At 53.1% G+C, this 24,144-nt stretch overlaps 4 protein-coding genes across 5 annotated transcripts in view; 1 reads left to right on the top strand and 3 right to left on the bottom strand.

Annotated features, from left to right (window-relative positions):
• Nucleotides 1–2,099: 2,099 nt before the first annotated feature.
• On the bottom strand, nucleotides 2,100–11,949 carry TBCB (tubulin folding cofactor B). Of its 2 annotated transcripts, none has more exons than XM_044256395.1 (6): nucleotides 11,752–11,949; nucleotides 11,090–11,233; nucleotides 6,978–7,074; nucleotides 6,149–6,340; nucleotides 2,529–2,601; nucleotides 2,100–2,368 (listed from the first exon to the last, which is right to left on the bottom strand). In XM_044256395.1, exons 1-6 carry the CDS (start codon nucleotides 11,863–11,865, stop codon nucleotides 2,254–2,256), a joined length of 735 nt encoding a protein of 244 aa, XP_044112330.1. In that variant the 5' UTR covers nucleotides 11,866–11,949; the 3' UTR covers nucleotides 2,100–2,253. The 2 variants fall into 2 exon arrangements, with proteins under 2 accessions (XP_044112330.1, XP_044112331.1); XM_044256396.1 differs by lacking the exon at nucleotides 11,752–11,949 and adding an exon at nucleotides 11,516–11,614.
• Nucleotides 11,950–12,204: 255 nt separating this feature from the next.
• Nucleotides 12,205–13,715, top strand: POLR2I (RNA polymerase II subunit I). The gene is made up of 6 exons (XM_044260464.1): nucleotides 12,205–12,594; nucleotides 12,673–12,727; nucleotides 13,035–13,108; nucleotides 13,196–13,270; nucleotides 13,366–13,417; nucleotides 13,614–13,715. The coding sequence occupies exons 1-6, from the start codon at nucleotides 12,536–12,538 to the stop codon at nucleotides 13,674–13,676; spliced, it is 378 nt and encodes a 125-aa protein (XP_044116399.1). The 5' UTR covers nucleotides 12,205–12,535; the 3' UTR covers nucleotides 13,677–13,715.
• A 53-nt stretch (nucleotides 13,716–13,768) lies between these two features.
• On the bottom strand, nucleotides 13,769–15,425 carry OVOL3 (ovo like zinc finger 3). Its single transcript, XM_044260463.1, has 5 exons — nucleotides 15,332–15,425; nucleotides 15,199–15,257; nucleotides 14,847–14,849; nucleotides 14,212–14,413; nucleotides 13,769–13,977 (listed from the first exon to the last, which is right to left on the bottom strand). Exons 1-5 carry the CDS (start codon nucleotides 15,423–15,425, stop codon nucleotides 13,769–13,771), a joined length of 567 nt encoding a protein of 188 aa, XP_044116398.1.
• A 1,326-nt stretch (nucleotides 15,426–16,751) lies between these two features.
• Nucleotides 16,752–24,144, bottom strand: part of WDR62 (WD repeat domain 62) — a 44,831-nt gene continuing 37,438 nt past the window's right edge. Inside the window, exons 22-32 of the mRNA XM_044256394.1 lie at nucleotides 23,767–23,985; nucleotides 22,651–22,778; nucleotides 22,202–22,305; nucleotides 21,737–21,847; nucleotides 21,306–21,440; nucleotides 20,920–21,031; nucleotides 20,664–20,805; nucleotides 20,522–20,582; nucleotides 19,699–20,352; nucleotides 18,994–19,157; nucleotides 16,752–18,888 (exon numbers count right to left, since the gene is read on the bottom strand). Coding sequence (XP_044112329.1) covers nucleotides 18,628–18,888; nucleotides 18,994–19,157; nucleotides 19,699–20,352; nucleotides 20,522–20,582; nucleotides 20,664–20,805; nucleotides 20,920–21,031; nucleotides 21,306–21,440; nucleotides 21,737–21,847; nucleotides 22,202–22,305; nucleotides 22,651–22,778; nucleotides 23,767–23,985 — 2,091 coding nt within the window. The 3' untranslated portion in view covers nucleotides 16,752–18,627. The remainder of the gene's footprint in view (nucleotides 18,889–18,993; nucleotides 19,158–19,698; nucleotides 20,353–20,521; nucleotides 20,583–20,663; nucleotides 20,806–20,919; nucleotides 21,032–21,305; nucleotides 21,441–21,736; nucleotides 21,848–22,201; nucleotides 22,306–22,650; nucleotides 22,779–23,766; nucleotides 23,986–24,144) is intronic.

Below are 24,144 nucleotides of genomic sequence, written 5' to 3'. Positions count from 1 at the left end.
TTTTCCTCAGTACGGTTATACCGTCTCTCTTAACCTACTGAATAGTCTCAAGTTTGTAATTGGTACAGGAATCAACTCCAGCAAGCCATTAAGCACCTTCAGTTACTGATTTAGCTCAGCAGCAAGACAAAGGTCGCATTCAGCCTAAGTTTGTGTTTAGCACAGGGATCAAGTTTCTGATGGGCATGAATCACCAAAGGGATTATTTTGGGCCTACAAAGCCCTGTCCCTTTTTGTTCAGGTGATTCCTCTTCACATCTCTATCCCCATTCCTTCTGTCATACCAGCAGCACTGGCAGATTTAGTGATTTGTTCTCCTTCCCCCACTGCCGGCCACCTTATTCATTATCATCACAGTAAAGAAAAAAAGAAAGAGGGAGAGAGAGAGACAATGTTTGTCTGCCTTTAAATCCCAAGCAAGGACTGTGTCCACTTCATGAACATATCCCCAGTATGAGGCCTGACATACACTGAGAGGCTCAAAAACTGTGGAGTGTTGGATATTTACTGTCTTCCATCTGCAATGACATGAAGACTTATGAAATCAGGGTTCATGGACTCTGGGTGAACTTAAAATTGGTAGGTGCTGGTTGAGAAGTTGGGGGACATCCCCTCTAAGGCTTCTCACTCTGACAACTCCATGACATGGTAGGAGCCTAAGCCTTGGGATCTTTTTCTAAAGTGACCAGGGTTTTGTTTGTTTTTGTACCTCGACAATTTCAATAATGCGCGTGTATGTACAGGTGTGTATCTATCCCTGGTGGGTGTCTGATGTGAATCTCAGTGTTCCGTGTGTGAGAGAGAATCTGTGTCACCCCAGAAAAAAACTTAAAGGAGCTAAAGAGGGGCTTCAGCACATGCAGACTCATGCACAGTGTGACCGAAGTTCCCCAGAATGCAGGGACCCCATGGGAAGAACTCACATACCGGAAGGCACAATTTACTTTGCCCAGCTCAACCAATGCTATAAGGGGCTTCAAGCTCCTTCTAGTCTTTTGATTTCTTTCTTTTTATAAGTATTATTAAGCGAGCCAGGTAGGTCTCCCACCCACAGGAACTGTCATGGAACTGCTCATTGACCCCCACTCTCCTTTCTCTGACCAGCTTCTCTGGTATAGGAACTTCTGATATTTGGCTAGGAACATGGCTTCCCAGAATAAAAACTACATTTCCCAGTCTACTTTGCAACTACAAGTGGCCAGGAGACAAAATTCTGGCCAGTGAAATAGAAACAAGTTTTGAGTTGCACATATTCCTTAAAGGCAAGAGGTATCCTTGCCCTTCCCCTCTCCTTGGTGCCTGGAGCTGATGATGTGGAAATCATGAGAAGGAGAAGGGAGAGCAGCAAGATACATGTGTGGAGACTGACCTCTGACACAGAGGGATCACCATACCAGCTCTCGGTGATTACATGAAACTTTACCTAAGAAATAAACCACCCTGTTTAAGCCACTATTTTTTTTTGGTCCCTTTTGTTATAACAGCAAAACATTATAGTAACTAACAAAAGACAAAGAGCAGTCTCATGGGCCCCAGCTATCACCTAAGCAATTAAGCCTCACCCTGCCCAACCTCTTCTTTTTTTTTTATTTTATTTTATTTTTTTTTTAAAGATTTTATTTATTTATTTGAGAGAGAGACAGTGAGAGAGAGCATGAGCGAGGAGAAGGTCAGAGAGCGAAGCAGACTCCCCATGGAGCTGGGAGCCTGATGTGGGACTCGATCCCAGGACTCCAGGATCATGCCCTGAGCCGAAGGCAGTCGTCCAACCAACTGCGCCACCCAGGCGTCCCGCCCAACCTCTTCTTTTTTTTTTTAAAGATTTTATTTTATTTATTTTGAGAGAGACAGTGAGAGAGAGAATGAGCGAGGAGAAGGTCAGAGAGCGAAGCAGACTCCCCATGGAGCTGGGAGCCTGATGTGGGACTCGATCCCGAGACTCCAGGATCACGCCCTGAGCCGGAGGCAGTTGTTTAACCAACTGCGCCACCCAGGCGTCCCATCGCCCAACCTCTTCTTTACCCAGCCTCCTATTTCATCCTCACCTACCCAGCCACCCCCCCACCCTTCCTATAATCATCAAATCCTCCAACACCTGCTAGGTTTCCCGCAAATTTAATGCATGAGTCTCAAAAGTCAATGGCAAGGTGAATAAAATAAAAATGGGCTCAGGGAGGAGGGCCATGGGCACACACAGGGAGAGGCAATGAGTAGGGGAGTTAGTTGGAGCAGGGGGATGCCTTTCCTTGGGTGTCACATCTCATCCAACCCATAGTCTTCTTCGGGAAAGTCCCCCACTATCACAACCGATGGCTTGACGAAGGCGCCGTACTTGGCTTGGCATTCGAAGTAGCGTTTCCCATTCACACTGCAGGGCATGATAGGGGAGGCAGTGGTCAGAAAGGGCCCCAACATGGCTCCCATCCCAGATGCTCACCCACATGCCCTTATATGGATAATCACACATATGCACACACAGACACGGGCACAGACACACACACAGGTGCTCGAATGGGATCACTTTTTACCTGCCATCGTTTTTCCCTAGTGGCTCATCATAGCGGACACCAATCCAATAGCCAGGCTTGAAATCTGTGAGTCCTGCCCAAAGAGGAAAGCCCAATGAAACCCCTGGATACAGCTCACCCCAAATTCATTCCCACCCACTGAGTTTAAAGCCTATCCTGGCAAAAACCTCTCCTTGCTACCACCCAGGGCCACCTCCATCTCCTACCCACACAAATACGGTAGCCCCCTTTATTGGTCTCACTGTTCCTAACCTGGATCCCCTATTTACTCAATACCCCAGTCAGAGGAGTCTTTGTAAAAATTTAAAGTAAGCAGTACCGATACCTTGCCCCAAATTCCTCAAAGGCTACCCATCCCATTCTGCATAAAATCCACACTGCTTATGACCAAATGATTTCTTGACAAGGCTGCTGAGACTATTCAATGAGTTAAGAATAGTCTTTTCAGGGCACCTGGGTGGCTCAGTGGGTTAAGCATCTGCCTTTGGCTCAGGTCATGATTTCAGGGTCCTGGGATTGAGCCCCGCATCGGGATCTCTGCTCAGCAGGGAGCCTGCTTCCGACCCCCCCCCCGCCCATCTGCCTGCCTCTTTGCCTACTTGTGATCTCTCTGTCAAATAAATAAAGAAAAAAATAAAAAAAAAATAGTCTTTTCAACAGATAGTTCTGTGACAACTAGATATCCACACTCAGAAGAAAGTTAGATTCCTAACTCATGTCACACACAAAAACTAACTCAAAATACGCTTAAGACTCATATACAAAACATAATGCTATAAAAATCCTAGAAGAAAACATAGGAGTAAACCCTTATATTAGGCACTGGTTTCTTAGATATAATACCCAAAGCGTAGGCAACAAAGAAAATAATAAATTGGATTTCATAAAAATTTTAAAATGTTCTGCTTCAAAGGACACTATCAAGAAAAAAAAAGACAAACACCCAAGTGTGTAAACCTGGTGATTCACAGACATGTACCCCGGGGTTAATAATACATTATATGTTAATAAAAAATAAAAAATTAAAAAAAAAAAGATAACCACCCTACAGAATGGGAGGGGAAAAAAATGGGAGAAAATATTTGTAAATCATATATTTGATAAGGGAATTGTATCTAGAATATATAAAGAATTCTTACAACTTATGGGCTGCACTGCATCTGCTAAAATTCCCATGGTGATCTCCTAACCCTCAGTACCTCAGAATGTGACTGTATTTGGAGACAGGGTCTTCAAAAAAGTGATTAGGTTAAAATGAAGCCATTGGTGGATATAATCTGATCTGATTGGTGTCTTTACAAGAGGAGGAAATTTGGACACACAAAGAGACCCCGGGGATGTGCCCGCACACAGAGGGAAGACCACGTGAGGCAACCAACCCCCCATCCCCACCACTTCCCTCCCCGCAAGAAACTAATATACAACTCAACAAAAACTAAATGACCCAGTTAAAAAAATGGGGGAAGGATCTGAATAGAAAGTTCTCTAAGTAAGACATAAGAATGGCCGAACTGGTATTTTTGTTTTGTTTTGTTTTGTTTGTTTGTTTTGTTTTAAGATTTTACTTATTTATTTGACAGACAGAGATCACAAAGTAGGCAGACAGGCAGGCAGAGAGAGAGGGAGGAAGCAGGATCCCTGCTGAGCAGAGAGCCTGATGCGGGGCTCGATCCCAGGACCCTGGGATCATGACCCAAGCCGAAGGCCCGAAGGCAGAGGCTTAACCCACTGAGCCACCCAGGCACCCCCAAGACATACGAATGGATGGTCGATCTCATTAGCCATTAAAGGAATGCAAATCAAACCCACCTGCTGTCCCAGGTCATACCCACTAAGATGGCTATTATTTTATTATTATTATTTTTTAAGATTTTTCTTTGTTTATTTGACAGACATGGCGAAAGAGGGAACACAAGCAGGGGAGTGGGAGAGGGAGAAGCAGGGTCCCGCCGAGCAGGAAGCCCGATGCGGGGCTTGATCCCAGAACTCTGGGATCATGACCTGAGCTGAGGGCAGTCGCTTAACCAACTGAGCCACCCAGGCACCCCAAAATGGCTATTATTAAAAAGACAGACAATAAGCGTGTTGGCGAGGGTGTGCGGAAGCCAGAGCCCTCATACATGGCTGGTGCGACGATGCCAAGGTGCAGTTCTGCAGAGGGTTACACAGAGTGACGCTGTGCCCCAGCAGTGCCTATGAAAATCCGTGTCCACACAAAAGCTTATACAAGAATTTCCACAGCAGTATTATTTGTCATACACAAGACGTTGGAAGGACCCACACATCCATCAACTGAGAAACGAATATGTAAAATGTGGTATATTCAGTCAACCCGGCATAGGTTGGCTATAAAGAGAAACAAAGCACTGACACATATAAACCTTGAGAACTCAGTGAAAGAAACCAGTCATGAAAGACCATGTCTTACAGGACTCCATTTATATAAAATGTCCAGAGGGCGCCTGGGTAGCTCAATGGGTTAAGCCACTGCCTTCAGCTCAGGTCATGATCTCAGGGTCCTGGGATCGAGTCCCACATCTGGCTCTCTGCTCAGCAGGGAGCCTGCTTCCCTCTATCTCTCTCTCTCTCTCTGCCTGCCTCTCCATCTACTTGTGATCTCTCTCTGTCAAATAAATAATAAATAAAATCTTAAAAAAAAAAAAAATGTCCAGAACAGGCAGATCTACAGAGAAGATATTGACTAGTGGCCGCCCAGGCCTGGGGCATTCGAGGTTGCAGAAATGGGGAGTGGCTGCTAATGCTTATGGAGTTTCTTTCTGGGGAGATGAAAATGTTCTAAAATTGACTGTGATAATGGCTGCACAATTCTGTGAACGTACTTAAAACCAGGGAAGTGTATGCGTTAAGTTTTATGGTATATGAATTATATCTCAACAAAGCTGTTATTAAAAAAAAAAAAAACCAAATCCGGGGTGCGTGGGTGGCTCAGTTGGTTAAGGGGCTGCCTTCAGCTCAGGTCCTGATCCCAGGGTCCTGGGATCAAGCCCCAGGTCTGATTCCCTGCAAATTAAAAAAAAAAAAAAACCAAAAAACCAAAAAACCCTCAACTACTCTCCACTGTCTTCTAGGTCCTGCATGGTCTGGCCTCACTCCTGCCCTGACCTCACCTCATACCTCTCCCCTCATTTCCTCCCCGAGAGCTGACTTTCTTTCCTGCCTCAGACAGGCCCAGCCTGTTCTTGCTCCCAGGTCCTTTGCACCCCCCATGTCTTCTGGCTGGAGCACCCTTCCCTTCACGCTTTCCTCCCCCTAGGAAGCCTCTGGGATCACTCTCCAGGGCGGGTGTGGTGCTGCCTCTCCGCTCACACAGCCCCACCAAGCTTCCCTCCTCCCCCGCCACCATCACCTCAGGCCCCTGCCTTCCCCATCTCAGCTCTGACAGTGTACCCCGTGCCTTCACCTCAGAACCAACCCCTCTGGCCTCCTCCATCACAACGCACGCTGCCCTGCCTCTGCATCCCGCTGCCCTGCCATGAACACTCCGCGCTGTCACTGTCATTGCTGGGTCTGTCTCCCCTGCCCGACTGGGATCCCAGAGGGCTGGGTCACCAGCACAGCCCACCTCAGGGCCGAGCAGAAGGCCTCCGTGGAGCACGTACCTACATACATGACGGTCCCCCGGCGAGGGGGCTGCCCAGGTGCCCGCACCTCACAGCGGCTGCCCACGGGGATGGCGCTGGCCTGGGTCTTCTCCTCATTCAGGCGCTGAGTGGCCTCGGCCTCTTGTTGTGCCCGCTCCTCTTCGTTGTACCGGCCTAGCTTGCTGCGCTTCAGGAAGGAGCGGACCGAGTCTGAGGGTGGGGTGGGGGACAAGGCTTAGACATGGTTTTCCCGGTGTGGCCTCTGGCCTAATGGAATCACCTTCCAGCCACACAGGGCCGACATTCAGAGAGAAAATCTTCTAGGTGTCAGAGGGGTGCTGCCCAAGCCCCGAGTCTCCCACTATAGCCCCGGCTTCTCCCCCAGACTCCTGGGGGTGCCCCACAATCCAGAAACTAAAGGAAGGTGCCTGCCTCCAGTCTTCCCATTACGCCATCTTCCCATGTTCCTTCAGCATCATAGTCCCTCCACGCGCCCTCTCATCTTACCCACTACACATTCTGATCCATTTTGCTCATGCCCCCATGGGACACTAGGCCCCCCATGTGGGACTCTTCTACCCCAAACTTCCCTCTCATGCCCCCATCCTTTGGCCCACACTCCCTCACACCTCCCAGCACCCATTCACACCCACCCCCTGTACCCCTCCGAGTCCTATCTGTCCACACACCAACTGCATCCCACGCCCTCTACTTGCCATGTCTGTCTGTCCCCACTGCCCACACCACCGACCTCCCCACAGTGTCCCTGTCTTCCCCTGACCTCTGTCCACCCACACAGACCCCTTGTGGCCCCCAGAAGCCCCCATCCATCCCTCTGTGGCTGTACCTTGCCTCTGGTCATAGGCTTCTTGTGAGATCTGGTATTTCTCTACTTTGGACACATCCTCGTACTCCCCAAGGCGGGCACCACTGTGGTCAATGACCTGTAGTGAGGGGAGGGAGGTCAGTGGGGAGCAGGACCTGGCCGGGGAGACTTGGGATGCTGGGGGTAGGGGGCTGCACGTTGTAGCATTCCCTGGATTTAAGTCTCTCCATCGGGGAAAGACCACAGTCCTCTAGCCTCACCTTTACCCAGGCCTTCTCTCCTCTCCTGAGCCTAACAGAAGGGATGCGAAAAGGTGGCCACACTGGCCATCTCCCCTTCTTCCACCCCATCTAAGCCCTCAGAGGCTGGATCTTTCCCAGACAATCCCCCCATGCTGCTACCATCCCCACTGATGGTTCCCAAGGCATTGGAACTAAAGAACCAAGCTCAGGTCTTGCTCATGAGACTTCTGGGCAGCCCATCTGCCCTCTCTGGGCCTCTGGGACCCACTAAGCTGGCCCCAAGCTCCACACCGGAAGCACCTCTTCCTGTCCCACCTCCAGTATTCATTCACTCATTGTTGCTATGCTCTTGGCCCCCAGGTGGGCTCTGTGCTGGATGCTGGGGACACAAGGAGTGCTCCTTCTGCTGGGAGCCGGACCCTCAACAAACACAGGTATCTATTCAACACTGATGATGACAAGGTTCTATGTAGATAAACAACGAGGCTTAGGAGCATGAGAGGGTGGTCAGAGAAGGTTTATGAAAGGACAGGGTGTCTAAGCCAAGGCCTAAAGGCTGAGAAGGAACAAAAGGCACCCAGTCTTGGGTACAGAAATGTCCTTAGCCCTTTTTCAGGAACAGCAGGGATGCCATTGTGACTGGAGTGGAGAGCTAGGGGAGGTGGGAGACACAACAGATCACTGCAGACTTTGGCTTTTACCAGACTGAGATGCAGCCAGGGAGGCTGAGCTGGGAGCGCCCTGACCCTGACTCAGGGCCTCACTGGTGCCTTGTGGCTGCGGGTGGGGAGTAGACTACAAGCACCCCTCCCCCCCAAGGGCTGCTGTGGGGTCCAGGAGTGAGAGGATGGAGGCTGGGCCAGGGCAGGCGCAGTGGGGGAGGAGAGTGTAGACTGTAGATAGATTCTGGAGGTGGAGTCCATAGCTGACAGACTGGATACAGGTGTGAGGGAAAGAGAGGGGCGAGCAGAGACTGTAAGGTGTTAGGCCTGAGCCACTGGGCTAACACAGAGAATAGAAATGGCCCTTTTGGCGAGTATCCAAAATCTATAAAGAGCTTAGCAAACTCAACACCCAAAGAACAAATAATCCAATCAAGAAATGGGCAGAGGACATGAACAGACATTTCTGCAAAGAAGACATCCAGATGGCCAACAGACACATTAAAAAGTGCTCCACATCACTTGGCATCTGGGAAATACAAATCAAAACCACAATGAGATACCACCTCACACCAGTCAGAATGGCTAAAATTAACAAATCAGCAAATGACAGATGCTGGTGAGGATGCAGAGAAAGGGGAACCCTCCTACACTGTTGGTGGGAATGCAAGCTGGTGCAACCACTCTGGAAAACAGCGTGGAAGTTCCTCAAAAAGTTGAAAATAGAGCTACCTTATGACCCAGCAATTGCACTACTGGGTATTTACCCTAAAGATACAAATGTAGTGATCCGAAGGGGCACGTGCACCCGAATGTTTATAGCAGCAATGTCCACAATAGCCAAACTATGGAAAGAAACTAGATGTCCATCAACAGATGAATGGATAAAGAAGATGTGTTATACATATACAATGGAATATTATGCAGCCATCAAAAGAAATGAAATCTTGCCATTTGCAATGACGTGGATGGAACTAGAGCATATTATGCTTAGTGAAGTAAGTCAGTCAGAGAAAGACAACTATCATATGATCTCCCTGACACGAGAAAGTGGAGATGCAACGTATGGGGTTTGGCAGGTAGGAAAGAGGGAGACAAACCATGAGAGACTCTTAATCTCACAAAACAAACTGCGGGTTGCCAGGGGAGGGGGCTAGGGAGAGGATGGTGGGGTTATGGACATTGGGGAGGGTACGTGTACCCCTGGGGCTAAAAATACATTATATATTTATTTTTTAAAAAAATGGACCTTTTCTCTGGTCAGGATCACTAAGAATTTCTATTTTCTGTATTAAGGATCTTGTAAATTTGAGGTGGCTATTATTTTAAGCAACGAATACAGGTAATATATTATATATATATATACTTAAAAAAACCTGTTTTTAAATAATCTCTGTGCCTAACATGGGGCTTGAACTCATGACTCTGAAATCAAGAGTCACATGTTCTACCGACTGAGCCACTGAGGCACTTCAAACACAGGTAATATTTATAAACAGAAAAATAATTTAAAACAAATACAAATTCCCCAGAGGCTCCACCTCTAGGAAACCTTCCTCAAATGACCTCAGAAGTTAGCCTGTCTACACCTGAATCCATGTGTGAAAACCTCCTATTTGAGGATACCATGACTCGTGCCTGACCCATCAACATCTGGAGGCTGAGGCTGCCCAGGTAGACTTTGGGTAAGTCCAAAGTCTCAGTCCTGTGGGCCCAGCACTACCCTGACCTGCTCCCACTATGATCCAGTCCCCATCACACCACCTGGACTATGGAAGCAGCCCCCTCCCCAGTCTCCCTGCTCCTCCTGTCTACTGCAGTCTGCTCCCCACACACAGTCAAAGGGAGCCTGTGAACACCTGAGTCAGACCTGGACTCCCCTGGTTCAGAGCCCTCCCCTGACTCTCACTTCCCTCTGCCAGAGGACAGGCCACTCTTCAGTCCCTGTACTTACCTGTGCTCCCTTTCACCTCAGTGTTTGCATATGATGTGCCCTTTTCCTGGAGTACTGTTTTCCCTTCCTCAGTTAACTCTTCCTATTCTCCAGGTCTCTGCTCAAGTATCGCCTCTTCCAGGAAGTCCTCCAGGACTTCATTGATAGGTCAGGTTCCCCCAGTATCCGCTCTCCCAGCTTTGTGATCTCTTCCTATATGGCCCTCGTGTCTCTGTTTCATATTTGTTCCTATAAGTATTTAGCTAACCTCTATCTCACACACTGGACAGAACTAAAACAGAGACCGCTTCAGACATGGCTCATAGCTATACCCCTGGCATAACATGGATGCTCAATGAACACTTAATAGGTAAAAAAAGAACCAGTTCTCTGAGCACAATGACCTCCAGAGTCATGCAGACTGAGGTGAAAATTCTAACTGTAGTTCATCCTTAGGAAAGTAAATTCCATCCTAAAGCTAAGTTTTGTCTTTTGCAAAATGGGGTTAATCACACCATCTTCCAAGTCTTATGGATTCAACTCAGTATCCAACAGTGATTCACTGAGCACCTTCTCTGGACTAGGCATTATTCCAGGTGCTGGAGGAAATGCACAGTATGCCCCAGGGTGCTAGGAGCTAAGGACAAAAACTAAGTAAAGTGGAAAAGAGAGGAGATTTAAATTTTATATTGAGATCAGAGATGGCTTCACACCCTCCAGGTGTGAGGAAGGGAGGAATAAGCGTCCCTATAAAAAAGAACCACGCAGGCTCAGTGTATATAGCACTTGCAAAGGCCCTGAGGTGGAGGTCACCTCGGATGCTGGGATGTCTGAGAAATAAGGGGAGCACAGAGAGGATGTGAGTTGATGCATGCAGAGGTCCTCTGTGTTCCAACTTCTCCCAGTGCTCCAACTTCTCCCAGTGCATCCAGTCTCATCACTCACCCTGACCCACCTCACAATATGCCTCTGCACTCTGTTGCCTCCACCTGGCATGGCCCTTCCACCCCTTATCCTAAGTTGCCCTTTCCTCATCCCCAGGTCTCAGCTAGGCATCCCGCCCCTCAGGAAGCCCTTTCTGATACTGCCAGGAGGAGTCAGGTACCTCTCTGGGGGCCCCCAGTTCCCTGGCCTTTTCCCAGTCCTGTTCGGACTACTCTGGCTGTCACTGTCCAGTGATGGCTCTGTCTCTCTCCATGCGGGGCTCCATGAGAGGCGCCCTATTTTGGTTATCACACAGAGCAACCTACAGCAAGTATTTGTTCAATACATAAATGAATGGAGGGGAGGTCTCACGTGGATGCGGCAGCCGTCGTCTACTGGGTAGGAGCCCAGCAGTGCGTCCTCCTGATCCAGCTTGCTGTAGAACTTGTCGTCAGGTCCATACAGCTCCAGTTCCATGCAAGAAGCAGGACTGCCCACCACCAGCTCTAGTTTACACTGCAAGGGGAGCAGTCGGTGGAAGGGTGTCAGCGGCCCCATCCTCTGCCCTGAGGCTCCACTCCTTGCGTTTTTTTTTTTTTTTAAGGTACGTACTTGCAAATTTATTTTATATTTTTTAAAAAAGTAAACCGTACGCCCAACGCAGGGCTCGAACTCACGACCCAGATCAAGAATCTCCAGCTCTACCAGCTGAGCCAACCAGGTGCTCCTAAGCTCCGCCCCTGTAACAACCATCATCCCATCCCTGTTTCTCCAAGAAACCTACCATTTAGGACCCACCTGGTTATCCCTGGCCACGCCCTATGCAATCTCTGATTTTCCCTTGCTTCGCCCCCAATTTCTGGAATCTCAGGTTCCCTCTGGCCCCACCCCGCCGGGGCCCAGTCACCGCAGTCAGTTCAACCTCGGTAGATCTCTGGCCCCTCCCGGCGTTCGCGAAGCCCCTCCATTTCTTCCTTGCCCCGCCCCCTCAAACCCTACGCCCCGCCCTCCGGACCCCGCCCCCACGGCCACACCTTGAACTCAGCGATGGTGAGGCTGCGACTGTACCGCTTTTCAGAGCGGAAGCTGTTGAGAGAGCTGCTGATGAAAACGGTCACTGTGGGCGCCGACAAGCCCGTCACCTCCATCTCGCCGCGCCGTGCCGGGGTCCGCAGCCCGGTCAATCGCCTCACACCGGCTCCGCAGCCGTCGCCGCCGCCGCTTCTGGGATATCAGCCCCTCCCCTGCTCCCAATTTAGCCAATCCATGCTCTCCCGCTAGCAGGGTCCGCCAATCGCCGCCGTCTCTTTCCCACGCCAGGAAGAGGGCTCTCCCGTAGCCTTGGGTAGGCCCAGCCAATCCTGAGAGGCCTTCCATCGTGCACAGTTCTTCCAATAGCCGCCCGGGAAACGGCCCGGGCGGGCGAGGGCGAAGCCCAGGGGAAGGACTGGCGAGAGCACCCTCGTTCGCGCATGTGCACTGGCCTTCAGCCAGCCCGAAGCAATGGCTTCGTTTACGCTCTGCGCCTCGCATGTTACGTAAAGCATCATATTCCTGGCTCTCGAACCATGCTATTCGACGAACGGGGAAAGCGAGGCTCAGAAGTTGTAAACAATTACCGCAGGATATAAAAAAATTGAAGCAAGTTAATTAATCGAACCTCAGTGCAGAGAGCCGAGCACAAAGCCCCGTACCAAGAGACGGTACGAGTGCGTAGCTCCGCCCCGCTTTGGCGAAGCCACTAGACTTGACCCTTCCTGCGACCGGTCGCGCGGCGGAGCAAGTGCGGAAGGCGTGCTTGGCGGGCAGTGCGTCGCTATGGAACCAGACGGGACCTACGAGCCGGGTTTCGTGGGTATTCGATTCTGCCAGGAATGGTGAGGCTGGGCCTGCGAGTGTGTAGGGGGAGCACATAATGGCCCCAGTACTGATCTCTGACTTCCCCCTCCCCACAGTAACAACATGCTTTATCCCAAGGAGGACAAGGAGAACCGCATTCTGCTCTACGCGGTGAGCACGAGCTTGCGGAGCCTCCGGTGCTTCCCAGAACGGCCATCTGTTCCTAGTGTGACCCCAACCTACTCCACGTGACCGTTACTCCTTTCACGCCTCCTACGCCTTTTGATCTCGCCTCTTATCCCCCGAGTGAACCCAGTCTCTTGTCTTGCCCATCCCCGAAGTGATTCTCAGTATACCCCATTATACCAACGAGGCTCCATGCTGTAGTCATTCCCTCCAGGGAAGACCCAGCCTTTCCCTCCAGTCCCTTCCCTGATCTCTCCATGACCCCCTTCCCGCCACACTCGCCCTCTCCTAGTGCCGGAATTGTGATTACCAGCAGGAAGCCGACAACAGTTGCATCTACGTCAACAAGATCACGCACGAAGTGGAGTGAGTGGCGGCACCAAAGCCTGGGGATGGGGTTTTGGGGTTGGGAGGCTTGGACTGAGCATAATTATTCACCTTCTGTTCCTTCAGCGAACTGACCCAGATCATCGCTGACGTATCCCAGGACCCCACGTTGCCGCGGACCGAGGACCACCCGTGCCAAAAGTGAGCACGCTGTTGATACTGGGGATGGAGTGGCTCGTCCTCACTGGGTGAAGGAGGGACGGGTATGGTTGGCTGAATGGCTGCTGTCCTCCCAGGTGTGGCCACAAGGAGGCGGTGTTCTTCCAGTCACATAGTGCCCGGGCCGAGGTGAGTGGCTGGAGGAAGGCTTTCTGTGGGTCCCAGGGTTGGTCCTCCCTGGGGGCAGGCATACCAATATTGGGGGCACCCTTACCAGTGGGGAGGGCCCCTTTGCCTATTATCTTGGGGTGCGGGTCTGCTGGATGGAGGTTCCGGTGTTGTACCATTCCATAGTACCTTCCTAACCGCGCACCCTTTCTGCCAGGACGCCATGCGCTTATACTATGTGTGCACGGCTCCACACTGTGGTCACCGCTGGACCGAGTGAACTATCCTCTCCCGAGTGTAATAAATACTGTGTTCTGTGCGTGCGTTTCCTGCGTTTATTTGCCTCTCGTGGGTTGTGTAGGATGCACATTGTCAAGCAGCACGATGTAGAGCCCGGTGCTGCAGGTACGCGTCGGGCCTGGAGCAGGTGAAGCCACAATCCTCACACACATGCAGCTTCTCCCGGCGCTCCCGGTAAGCGTAGCTGGCCGGCTGCCCGTGCACCTTGGCAAGATGAGCTTCTAGGGAGCAGCGCTGTGTAAATGCTTTCCCACAAGCTCCACAGCGGAATGGCCGGATCCCTGCAGAAGGGCAGAGGGAGAGGACAGACAGGGCAATGGCCTCCAAACCAAAGTCTCTACACTTTGGCCTCTAGGAGCATTCCCACATTCCTGCTCTAAGTTGTTCAGACTCTGCCTGTGTCCCTCCCATAAACACAAACACTGGAAACTCCACAGCCCGGGCATCTTTTTCCCATTTAATTCCAAACCCTGCTGGGGTCCAGCAGCCCTGCCCTGCCCCTGCCCCCTCCTTACCGGTGTGCGTTCTCATGTGGCGCTTGAGGTCGAAGGCATCATGAAAGCCCTTGCCACAACAGCGGCACACGTGGCGGCGCGCAGGGCTGTGGCACTTGAGGTGCCGAGTCAGCATGCGCTGCAGAGGGAAGGCCTTGGGACAGAGTGGGCAGCCCAGGGTCCCCGGGTCCCTGGGAGTGGAGGCCAGACTGTCCTGCATGGGCTGTGGGAGGGGCATGGGAGTTAGACTCCCCAGTTGGAGCAAATACAATCCCAGGAACTGGGAACCCAGGAGGTCTGGGAAGGCCAGAGACTGCTATTCATGTGTGCAAAGGCTTTCCCTGACCTTTCCCCATTGCCTTGACCTTGATTTCTATTTCTCCATGTTACATCTTCCAACGTAGCATGGATTTTTCTAATTTTATTGTCTATCCCTGTAGCCCCCACCAGATTAAAAGCTCCAGGAAGGATGGAATTTTTGTCCTGGTAAATATCCATTGCCTAGAACACTTCCTGCCTTTCAACACGTACTGAAATAGTCCCAGTTGCATTTATATTCGGGCTGGTACTTCCCTTCTTCCAGGGCATGCACAGCTGAAAATCCCTTCTGAGAAGCCCCTGCCTTTCCCCATGGTGCTCCTGTCACCTTTTCTGACTTGCTACAAAGCAGTTCACCATCCACTTGACTTGAATCATGTCCTGCCCCACTAGACAGAGGGATCTTGGGGTAGGAACTGTGACTGCCCACCCTAAGGAAATGGGGCCTGGGATTAAGCCTACGGGGTGCTCAATTAAGAACGGAAAGGCATAATAAATAAATAAAATCTTAAAAAAAAAAAAAAAAAAGGAAAGGCATTCCCAGCAGAGAGAATAATATGTGGAAAGGTCCTGAGGTTGGAGGGGCATATGCAATGGGCTCAGGAAGTAGGGGGCAGTGAGGTTCTGTTGAGGCTGAGAGCGGGCGGGGGTGAAACTGAGCAGGGTCTTGTGGTCCAGCTGCAGACTCACCGCTACCCAAGAGTCCCCAGAAGACTGGTCTGCTGGTGGGCCCCGCTGGTTGCTGCAGTCTGAGGAGAGAAGCCAGCCGGTGATGCTTTGTGTCTCACCTACCCCTCACCTCCAGGCCCAGTGAGGGGCCCACCTGGGACATAGGCATCTCCCCGGAGCTGATCAGGCAGGTGGCCCCAGTTGGGTGGCTGTGGACGCCGACTCCTGACCAGGAAGGCACGGGGCATCCCCTCCAGGAATGGTGATATGGCCCCACGCAGATGACTGCCTCTTCTACCTGCAGTCACGCCTCAGCCTCAGCCTCAGCCCCGGGTGACTAGAGGGAGGAGGGAGCCCTGCGGAGCCTTATTCTCTCCATGCAAATTTTGTGACCAGCCCAGGGAGCTGACATAGCTGGCTCCAGTTACTCTGCCATGGGACCACCATTCCTCCCCCTTCTAAACCAGGTTCCTGAGGACACTCGCCGGACACCAGGGGTGGCCAAGCACTAGGACCCACAAGAACCTTAAGCAAGGGCAAGACTGGAACTTAGCTCCTGGAAGTGCAGGGAGGCTGTCTTCTCAGTAGCAGCAGGGCCAAGGACCTGAGGGTCTGTTTGCCAGGCAAATCAGTTACCAGCGGGACATCCAGCAGCCTGCTTGGTTATTCAAATCACAGCAGCTGTCTGAGGAAGCAGGGTGAGGAGTGGCTGTGATTGCTTGCTCCAGAGGACGGAGGGACAGCAGGGTGCAGGAGTGAAGGACAACGGGGGTGAATATAGGCTATGCATCTTCCAACAGGAAGCTTTACCTCTGATTTTCAGATGCCCAGAGCTGACGTTCAGCCACACTGTACACACCTGGGTGTAGCAGGTATTAAAATGCTGGTGACGTTCTGCCACACTGTACACACGTGGGTGTAGCAGGTATTAAAATGCTGGTGTGTTCATAGTCCAGCTCCTAGTGATTGCCTGGGACACCACTTCCCCACTCTTCCACAGTCCAGGAGCCAAAAAGGGTCACCTGAAACCACCAGAGGCTCCCAGAACCCCACCATTCAAGTGAGTCTGTGTTCTAGATTGGTCATTGTCTGACCTCTGAACCGGTAGTTAAGGATTTTGAACATTCTCTGTGCGTTACTTCCTCTCACTTATCCAGTCAGCGACTTCTTGAGCTCCAGCAACGGGCCAGGCCTAGCTCAGCACTAAGAATGAACATGTAACTTAGCCCACAGGGGAGAGATACCAGTGACAGCACAGAACAACCAAGGCAGACACACTGGGTCCTCTCTACCAGCCCACCCTCCTCTTGTACCCGGAACCCAATTTTGCTGGAACAGCGATATGGCCAGGAGAGATGGTTGGTCCAAGCGGATCAAAACAATCTCCATTCTTCTTGCCTGCAAATGCTCTGAAAGGGGAAGCGTCTACGAAGGCTTATTAGCACGTTTTTTTTTTTTTAAAGATTTTATTTATTTATTTGACAGAGAAATCACAAGTAGGCAGAGAGGCAGGCAGAGAGAGAGAGAGGGAAGCAGGCTCCCTGCTGAGCAGAGAGCCCGATGCGGGACTCGATCCCAGGACTCTGAGATCATGACCTGAGCCGAAGGCAGCGGCTCAACCCACTGAGCCACCCAGGCGCCCCTATTAGCACGTTTTTTACTGCCCTGGCGGCTGTCCTTCTTCGAGCCTTTGCTCCCAGTTGGGTGAGGGCGTGCTGCCGAGTGCTGGAATGGCAGCTGAGGGAATGAGCTGGAGGGTGGAACTCAGCCTCAGAGGGTAGCAGAGCAGGAACATAATCAAGACTAACACACGTCCCTGCAGCGTGGGCCCCATGAGCCAGCTGTTTGCTATTTGAGCTTTGAAGGCTTAATTATGATATGGGGTGGGAGGAGGGGTACAGTCCACAAGGGAAAGGCTCAAGATGGTTCTCTGGGTGTTCAGGGGCCTGGATGCCAAGCCTTGGCGCAGAGATCTTTGGGGACTGTGGCCAGGCAAGGCAGGGACAAAGAGAGCGGTTCTCCAGGGATATGTCACCTGTAGGGCGGGGCAGGGGGAGGGACAGAAATAAACAATACTGGGTGTCGCCTCAAATACCAAAGTCAGGCATCTTATTTAGGGGGGAAAATTGTGTTGTGAATAGTTCTTGGATTTAAATGTCATGAAGCAAAAGGGCCCTGCCCCTTGAACCCCATTCTTCCTCCCATTTCCTCTCTTACCCTTTCTGCTCACTCCAGTCCTTCCACATGTTTGATCCCCCCGAGTGGGGTGTTTGCACTGGCTGTTCTTTCTGCTCGGATACCTTCCCAAGATGTCCACGTGACCTGTGCCTTCTGTTGGGCCTCAGCTCAAATGTCACCCCACAAAGACCTTCCCCTGGCTTATCCAACCAGCACAATGAACTCCCTCAGCTTACCTACAGATAGTTTTAATTCCCGTTTTGCTTTCTAGAAGGCAAATACCATGCGGGTAGATGCTTTGCTTGTCTTGTTCCTCTCCCTACCCCTGGCAACAGACAGGTACCCGGCAGGATTTTTCAAATGGCACGATTTGTTGTGATGTGTGTCAAGGTTTCCAGAGACAGCAGAGGGCCCTCCCTTGCTGGCTTCCTTTTTATAGAGAATTGGGACAGTGGGGGCTTTTGTGGTCACAAGAGTGGTCACAGTTCTTGGCAGACATACCACATGGGGTGGTATCTGGATAGAGTCCCGCTGGGGAGAGAATTCCTTGTTCCAGCTGCTGGAGGGTCTGGGCACACTGCCTGATTATCCAGTCAGTGAGCTTGCTGGGTTCTTTATTTCCACTGCTGCAGGTGGGGACAAAAGTCTGGACCTCACAGGATCCAACCTGGGCTTGGCCAGGGGGCCACGAACCAGTGGGCAGTGTGTGTCCTGGGAGCCAGGGTCTGGCACATAGTGATGGCAGTGGATCTTGTGGGTTCTTGGGCACCAGTAAGGGGGCAGGGAGGAAGGGCTGGCCCCTCCTTGGGAAAATAGCTGGGCCCCCCTGGGCAAGGACCCCAGCTGACTCCAGAGCAACTCTGTGGGGATGGACGACATGGGATCCAGGTGTTGGGATCGTCATTATTGCAGTTCCCACATTTCTTGGAAATGTTGGTCCCACTGATGGAGTCCTGAACAAGACAGGCACTGGGGCTGATGTCCCCCAGGTGAGACAGGAAGATGAAGAGCAGGTGAGGGTACAATATTAGGTGGCCAACACCTGCTGCATACAGATGTCATCCCTTCCAAAGTTCATCGACCCATGTTCCCCAAGTTGGCCCGACACAACACTGCTGTCCACCCTCCTTCCCCAGCATCCATCTGAGGGGGCCCTGTGCAGGCACCCCGAGAGGCACCAGGAACCATTTCTCTAAGCTGTCGGTTTATTTGCTTAAGACACCTAGTTCTTCCGAAGCAGCAGAGCTGCCGTGGAGAGGGGGCTGCCAGCCCTCAGTCTCCCCGTGCCTTCCTCCGCACGGCCTGCACCAGCAGCTCTGAGTAGTGTTCCAGCAGGGCGTGCAAATCTGGGCTGGCCAGGGGGCACAGTGTCATTGGAGAGGGGGCACCCGGGCTGCGCTGGGCCTGGGCCACGTCAGTCCCAACCAGCCAGTCACTGGCCTCTAACTGGTTACGGATCCAAAGAAAGGTAGAGGCCAGCTCGGCCCGTGCCTGCCGCTGCTGGTCAGTGCTCACAGGGTCACTGGAGACCATCTGCAAGGGGGTACCAAACTTGTCAGGGGCCACCCAGCCCTCCAGCACTCCAGCAGCCCAGGGGAGCCGCCCAGCCCTCTCCTCTGGCCCCAGGGCTGCACTCACCAGGTGGTAAAGGTCCAGGGCTTCTTGGAAGGCAGTCTGCAGTCTGTGCACGACGGTGCTCACGCTGCTCAGTTCAAGGGGAGCTGGGGCCAGGACCCTGGCCGGCACCCCAGGCTCCTCCCAGTGTCCAGGGCTGCCCTGGACCAGACTGAGGGCATCTGGGGCTAGAGGGGAGGGAATGAGAAAGACACCTCCACTTTTTAGCTGATCTGAGAGAGGCTAGAGTGGCCAGGCCGATCCCAACGGCTGTCCCTCTGCCTGGAAGGCTTCCCTCCGTCCCCTAAGGCTCACTTCCTTCCCACTCTGTTCAAATGCCCCCTACTCCTTGAAGCCTTTTCTCATTATCCTGCTTAAAACTGTAACCACTGCCCCCCCTTCTCACTCCCTAAACCCTTTCTCTTATTTCTGTCCTTAGCACATACGCCTTTGGGATACTCTTAACACTTTGCTTTCCATTTAGTCTGGCCATCTCCCCACTGAAAGTGTCCACTCTTCGTAGTCTTGTTGACGACCATGCCCCATGTGCCCAGGGTCTAGAACAAAGCCCAACACATAAGTGCTCACTAAATATCTAAATGAACCAACAAACAAATAAATGAATGGAGCAACCCCTGTGACCGGGTCAAGGGGCCACCTTTGGAGCTAAGCCAGCTGTACATGGGAAGAGCCTGGGGGACAGTCCCTTGCCCCAAGAGTGGTACTTACAAGAGGTGGGCTCCAGGAAGGAGTTGACACTGCCAGGGACCCCAGGCCTGGCCTCTGGAAGTGGGGTGCTATTGGGGTGGGCAGGGGTGTTGAGGGGCCCAGGGACCAGGAGCCTTGGGAGGAAGGTGGAATTGTGGATCTTCAGGGAGCTTGCGTCCACAGGGCTGGGGGCTGGGAAGGTGGCTGTTGTGACGGTGACACTGGGCTGGGTGGCTGCAGATTCCAGTGGGGGAGAGGGCAGCAAGAGCTTGTCACAGATGCTTGATAGGGTCAGCCTCAGGCTGGCCCGGGCCTCGTGGTTGCCCCAGGACGACAAGGCAGGTTCTCGGCTCTCGCTGTTAGAATTGGGTGCTGCCATGGTGGGGATGGCCTGGAGCTCCTGACCCAAGGACGCCAGGTCCCCCATGGAGGAGGGCCTGTGGAGGGGCCTGGCCAGCTCAGCCAGGACAGGGCCCTCACTGTCCTCGAGGGAGATGCTGCGTGACATCTTGGCACGGGAGCTGGCTGTGGCCTCCATGTAGGGGTGGGTGGAGGGGCTGTGAACACCTCGAGCCAGGCCTGGAGTGGGTAGTGCTGTGGGCGTCGAAGGCTTCCCGTCAGTGGGCAGCGCTGAGGAAGAGGGGGCACAGGGTGCCCAGCCTGGGAGGCAGGGGGCTGTAAAGGAAGTGGTCAGCTCACTCTCACAGCCCAGCCACAGAGCCGATAGATGGGGGCCCTCCCCAGGTTGCTTCGGGGTCTGAGGGGACACTGCCCATCCCTGCTGCCCTATGGTTCTGATGGGCATCCAGGGCCATTTGTCTGCCTGCGGGGGGCGGGCACTCACTCAGTGGACGCCAGGCCTCCAAGGTCTCAAGGGGCTCCTCAGCCTTTTTCCCAGCAAGGACCTGCATGCACAGCCATGAGGTGAGGACAAAGCCTCCGGGCTCCCAGCCCCAAGTCCTGAGGGAGGCGGTCCCAGTACTCACGTTGGTCCTTCCTGGGGAGGTGTAGCCAGTGCCTGCTCTCAGAGGCTCTGCTGTGGACTGGCTGCCCCCCAGCTCCGTGAACTTGACCTCTGGAGACTTTACCAGGTGCAGGGGCAGCTGGGGAGGGAAGCTGTGGGTGAACCTGTGGGAAGGAAACCAGGCAGTCATTGCTGTCCTGAGGGTCCCTGAGGGGATACAGCCCCACCCTGGGGGATAGAGAGAGATGGGGGTGGAGTGAGGGTTCACCTGCTCTCACCTGGATGTCTTCTGGAGGCGTGAAAGGAACTGGGCGGAGATGCTCAGCCGGGGATTGAAGAAGTCCTCGGTCTCCGAGGCCTCCAAGTCTCTCAGGGATCCATGAAAGAGTTCTAGAAGATGACCAGGGAGCCCTCAGAATCCCTCCAGCCACCCAGCCCTGGGCCCAGGAAGGCAGCCACCAGCAGGTGGATCCCCAGAAACACCGTCAACAGACCACACACGCGCCCGGGGAGCAAACACAGCAGGGAGAGGAGCCTGCACGGCTCAGTCCTTACAAGAAAATGTAAAGCCTTCCTACCACCTTTGCCAGCCCTGCAAGGAAGCCCTACCCGAGACACCCACGCCGTGCCCAGCACTGGCTGGCCTGCCCCGGCAGGGCCCTACCCTCGGGGTGAGCGTCGGTGAGCGTCTCGAAGTGGTGGCGCAGGAACTTCTCCTGCTCAGGGGTCTGGGGCAGGGAGCCGTTGGGTAGGCCTGGCACCTCGGGCTGGGATAACTCTTCTGTGGTACCTGGGCATCCTGGGGAGAGGCGAAGGGAGGCGAAGGGGGTGAGGAGAGAATCGTCAACACCGTGAGTCACAGCAGACGCCCAGACAAAGACGCCAGACACTTAACAATGGAGAAAACTGGACTCGCCCATCACACACCCTGTTACCACTAGACTGAGGAGAAGCTAATGGCTCCATCTTCTGGGCAAGGAAACGGAGGCCTAGTGGGCACTAAGTGTGGGGCTGATGTGGGGAAAGTGATTATCTAGCACGACCATCCCCTAGTGAGTCCCATGCACCATCTTCCCACATCTGGACCCTGCTCACCTGGCGTGGGGGGCATCATCATGTCAAAACGAGGGTCCGGGGCTGGCCGTGGAGGGGGGGACTGGATGGTGGTGAAGCTGCACTCCAAGTCGGCCTCAGATTCTCCCGAGTCTGGAGGGGCAGAGCGCGAGTCAGGAGCCGAAAGCCAGACCCTCACTGGGGGAGTCAGGTAGGTGGCTCAGGGTCCCGGGGCTTCAGTGTTCCAATCTGGAGAATGGGGGTAATGATACCCACTCTCCATTTTTATGGACCAGCAAGTTTACACTTCGAGGAAGTGGCAGAGCTGGGCTCCTGCCGGTAGAGCAGCTGGGCTCGAGAACCCTCAGGTCACAGCAGGGACCACGTCTGCCTCCGTGATCGACTCTGAGTTTTCGGGAGACTGAGTCAGGATCACGATTAATACCCAGAAAGGGGCTTTGGCTGGAAAAACAGACTACTGCGGGGTCTCTGCCTGCTGCCACTCACCCTCAGGTGGGCCCTGATCCTTCGGGCCGATGGAGGAGACTCTGAGGTAGGAGTCAACTTGCTGGTCTCTGGGCTCCCCCTCGATGTCCTTTGTGCTGTACTCACTGCAGTGCCAGGGAGGGTGGGGCGAGGGAATGAGAACATGCTAGGTAGTAAGCAGCTGGCCTGCACCCCGAGGCCCTAGACATGTGTGCCCTGGTCCTGTTGAACACTGCCTCGCCTCGCCTCCCTCCTGCAAGAGCTCCCTGCACCTCCCCCTGGAACCAGGGAAACTGAGGCTGCAGGGCCAGGCTCCTGTGCCACCCGGCTTTACTGCTCCACCCCATGCCACCCGGCTTTACTGCTCCACCCCGTGCCACCCGGCTTTACTGCTCCGTGGGCCTACTTCTGCAGGCCCACGGCAGTTCTTCCAATGCCTTAAGGCTTCCCCTGACGCATAGGACACCCACCTGTCTGCCCCTGTGACCGTCACCTCCGCCTCCAGGGAGTAAATGATGAGCTCGCTGTCCTCAGAGGACTCCCTCTGTAGGGGCAGGAAGGAGGGATGCCCACAGCCAACCTCCTGGGGACTCTCCGACTGTGGGGTGAGGGGGGCAAAGCCATTGGAGGTGGTCTGGCAGCCAGGGCCCCCTGCAAGCTGCCAGCTGTGCCGCCAACACCCACGGTAAGAGGAAAGACAGGCTGGGCCCTCACGGTGAGCCAGGGCCTCGGCCAAGTGACATGCTCATCCCGAGCTCATTCTGCGTTCCTCCGTCATGACCATCAGCCAGCCCCTTACAGGTGAGGCTCCGACCCTCCAAGAGTCGATTCACATGATGTTCAAGAATAGACAAATGAATCGTTGGCGAGAGGCCAGAAGGCTGGTTACCTCAGGTGGGAGTACTGATTAGGAGGGGCACAAGGGGGTCTTCCAGGAGATAGAAAATACTCGATGTTTTGGCCTGGGTGGGGGATACTTAGGTGTATACAGAGGGAATCGTCAAGCTGTATACCTATGATTGGTACACACAAGTGTACGTGTGTATTTCACAATAAAAAGGATAGTTTATACAGTAGAATAAAAAATAATTTTGTTTGGACAATAACAGAGCAAGAGCTGAAGTTGCCTCGGCACTGCTGAGGGCCCAGGCCCTATTCTTGGCACTGGATTCCTGTCAAAGCCCTCTGAGGGCTTTCTTTTTATGGCCATATTTTAGAAATTCCCCCGCTCCGGGTTTTTTTGTTTTTTGTTTTTTTTTAAATGACCATTTCTTTTCTGAAAGCAGAAGCCCTAGGGAAGCAAGTCTTCTGGCAAGTCTCACACAGCAGAGAAGGGTTAGGACCCTGGCTCTATTTGCTCAAATGTCCCTCCCTGTCCCCCCAGCCCAGCTCCCAGCCTCCTGGGAAGTCTCACTTGCACCAGAGGCAGGGCCTCACTCTCCTTCCCTCCACCATGTCATGTAGTTATCTCGCACCTCTAGAGTAAAACACTCAGCTTGATTTCCAAAATGAGACTGCCAAGGCCCCAAGTCCTAGGTGGGCAGTTACAGTGCGGGGACTGTGGGCTGGGCTGGGGCGGCCTGTACCTCACTCAGTATGGCCGCCAGGCTCTGGGGCTCCACTGTATCCAGAATCGAGTTCTCCAGGCTCTCGGGCTTCATGGGGGTGAAGTAGCAATCCAGGTCCCGGGCATCCAGGATGGTCTTGAGGGGCTCCTGGTCAGCCCGCTCTGCCCAGCGGCCGTGTGGCTGGTAGCTGCGCTTGGCATGGAAGGCTGAGCCATCTGCCACGTCATCGTCCCCTAGCTGAGGGTGACAGGAGATGGTCAGGCAGCTAGCCAAGAGCTCACCAACTCTGACGGGAGCCAGGGACTCTGCATGGACTCCATCCAGTCTCTTGGCTTTAAACACCACTCAGCAATAGCCTCCAGAGAAATATCTCCAGCCTGAATCTGTTAAATTCCA

Source organism: Neovison vison, chromosome 7 (assembly GCF_020171115.1).
Source record: "Neovison vison isolate M4711 chromosome 7, ASM_NN_V1, whole genome shotgun sequence".
NCBI classification, from domain to species: domain Eukaryota; kingdom Metazoa; phylum Chordata; class Mammalia; order Carnivora; family Mustelidae; genus Neogale; species Neogale vison.
This window is presented reverse-complemented; position numbering and strand designations above follow the sequence as displayed.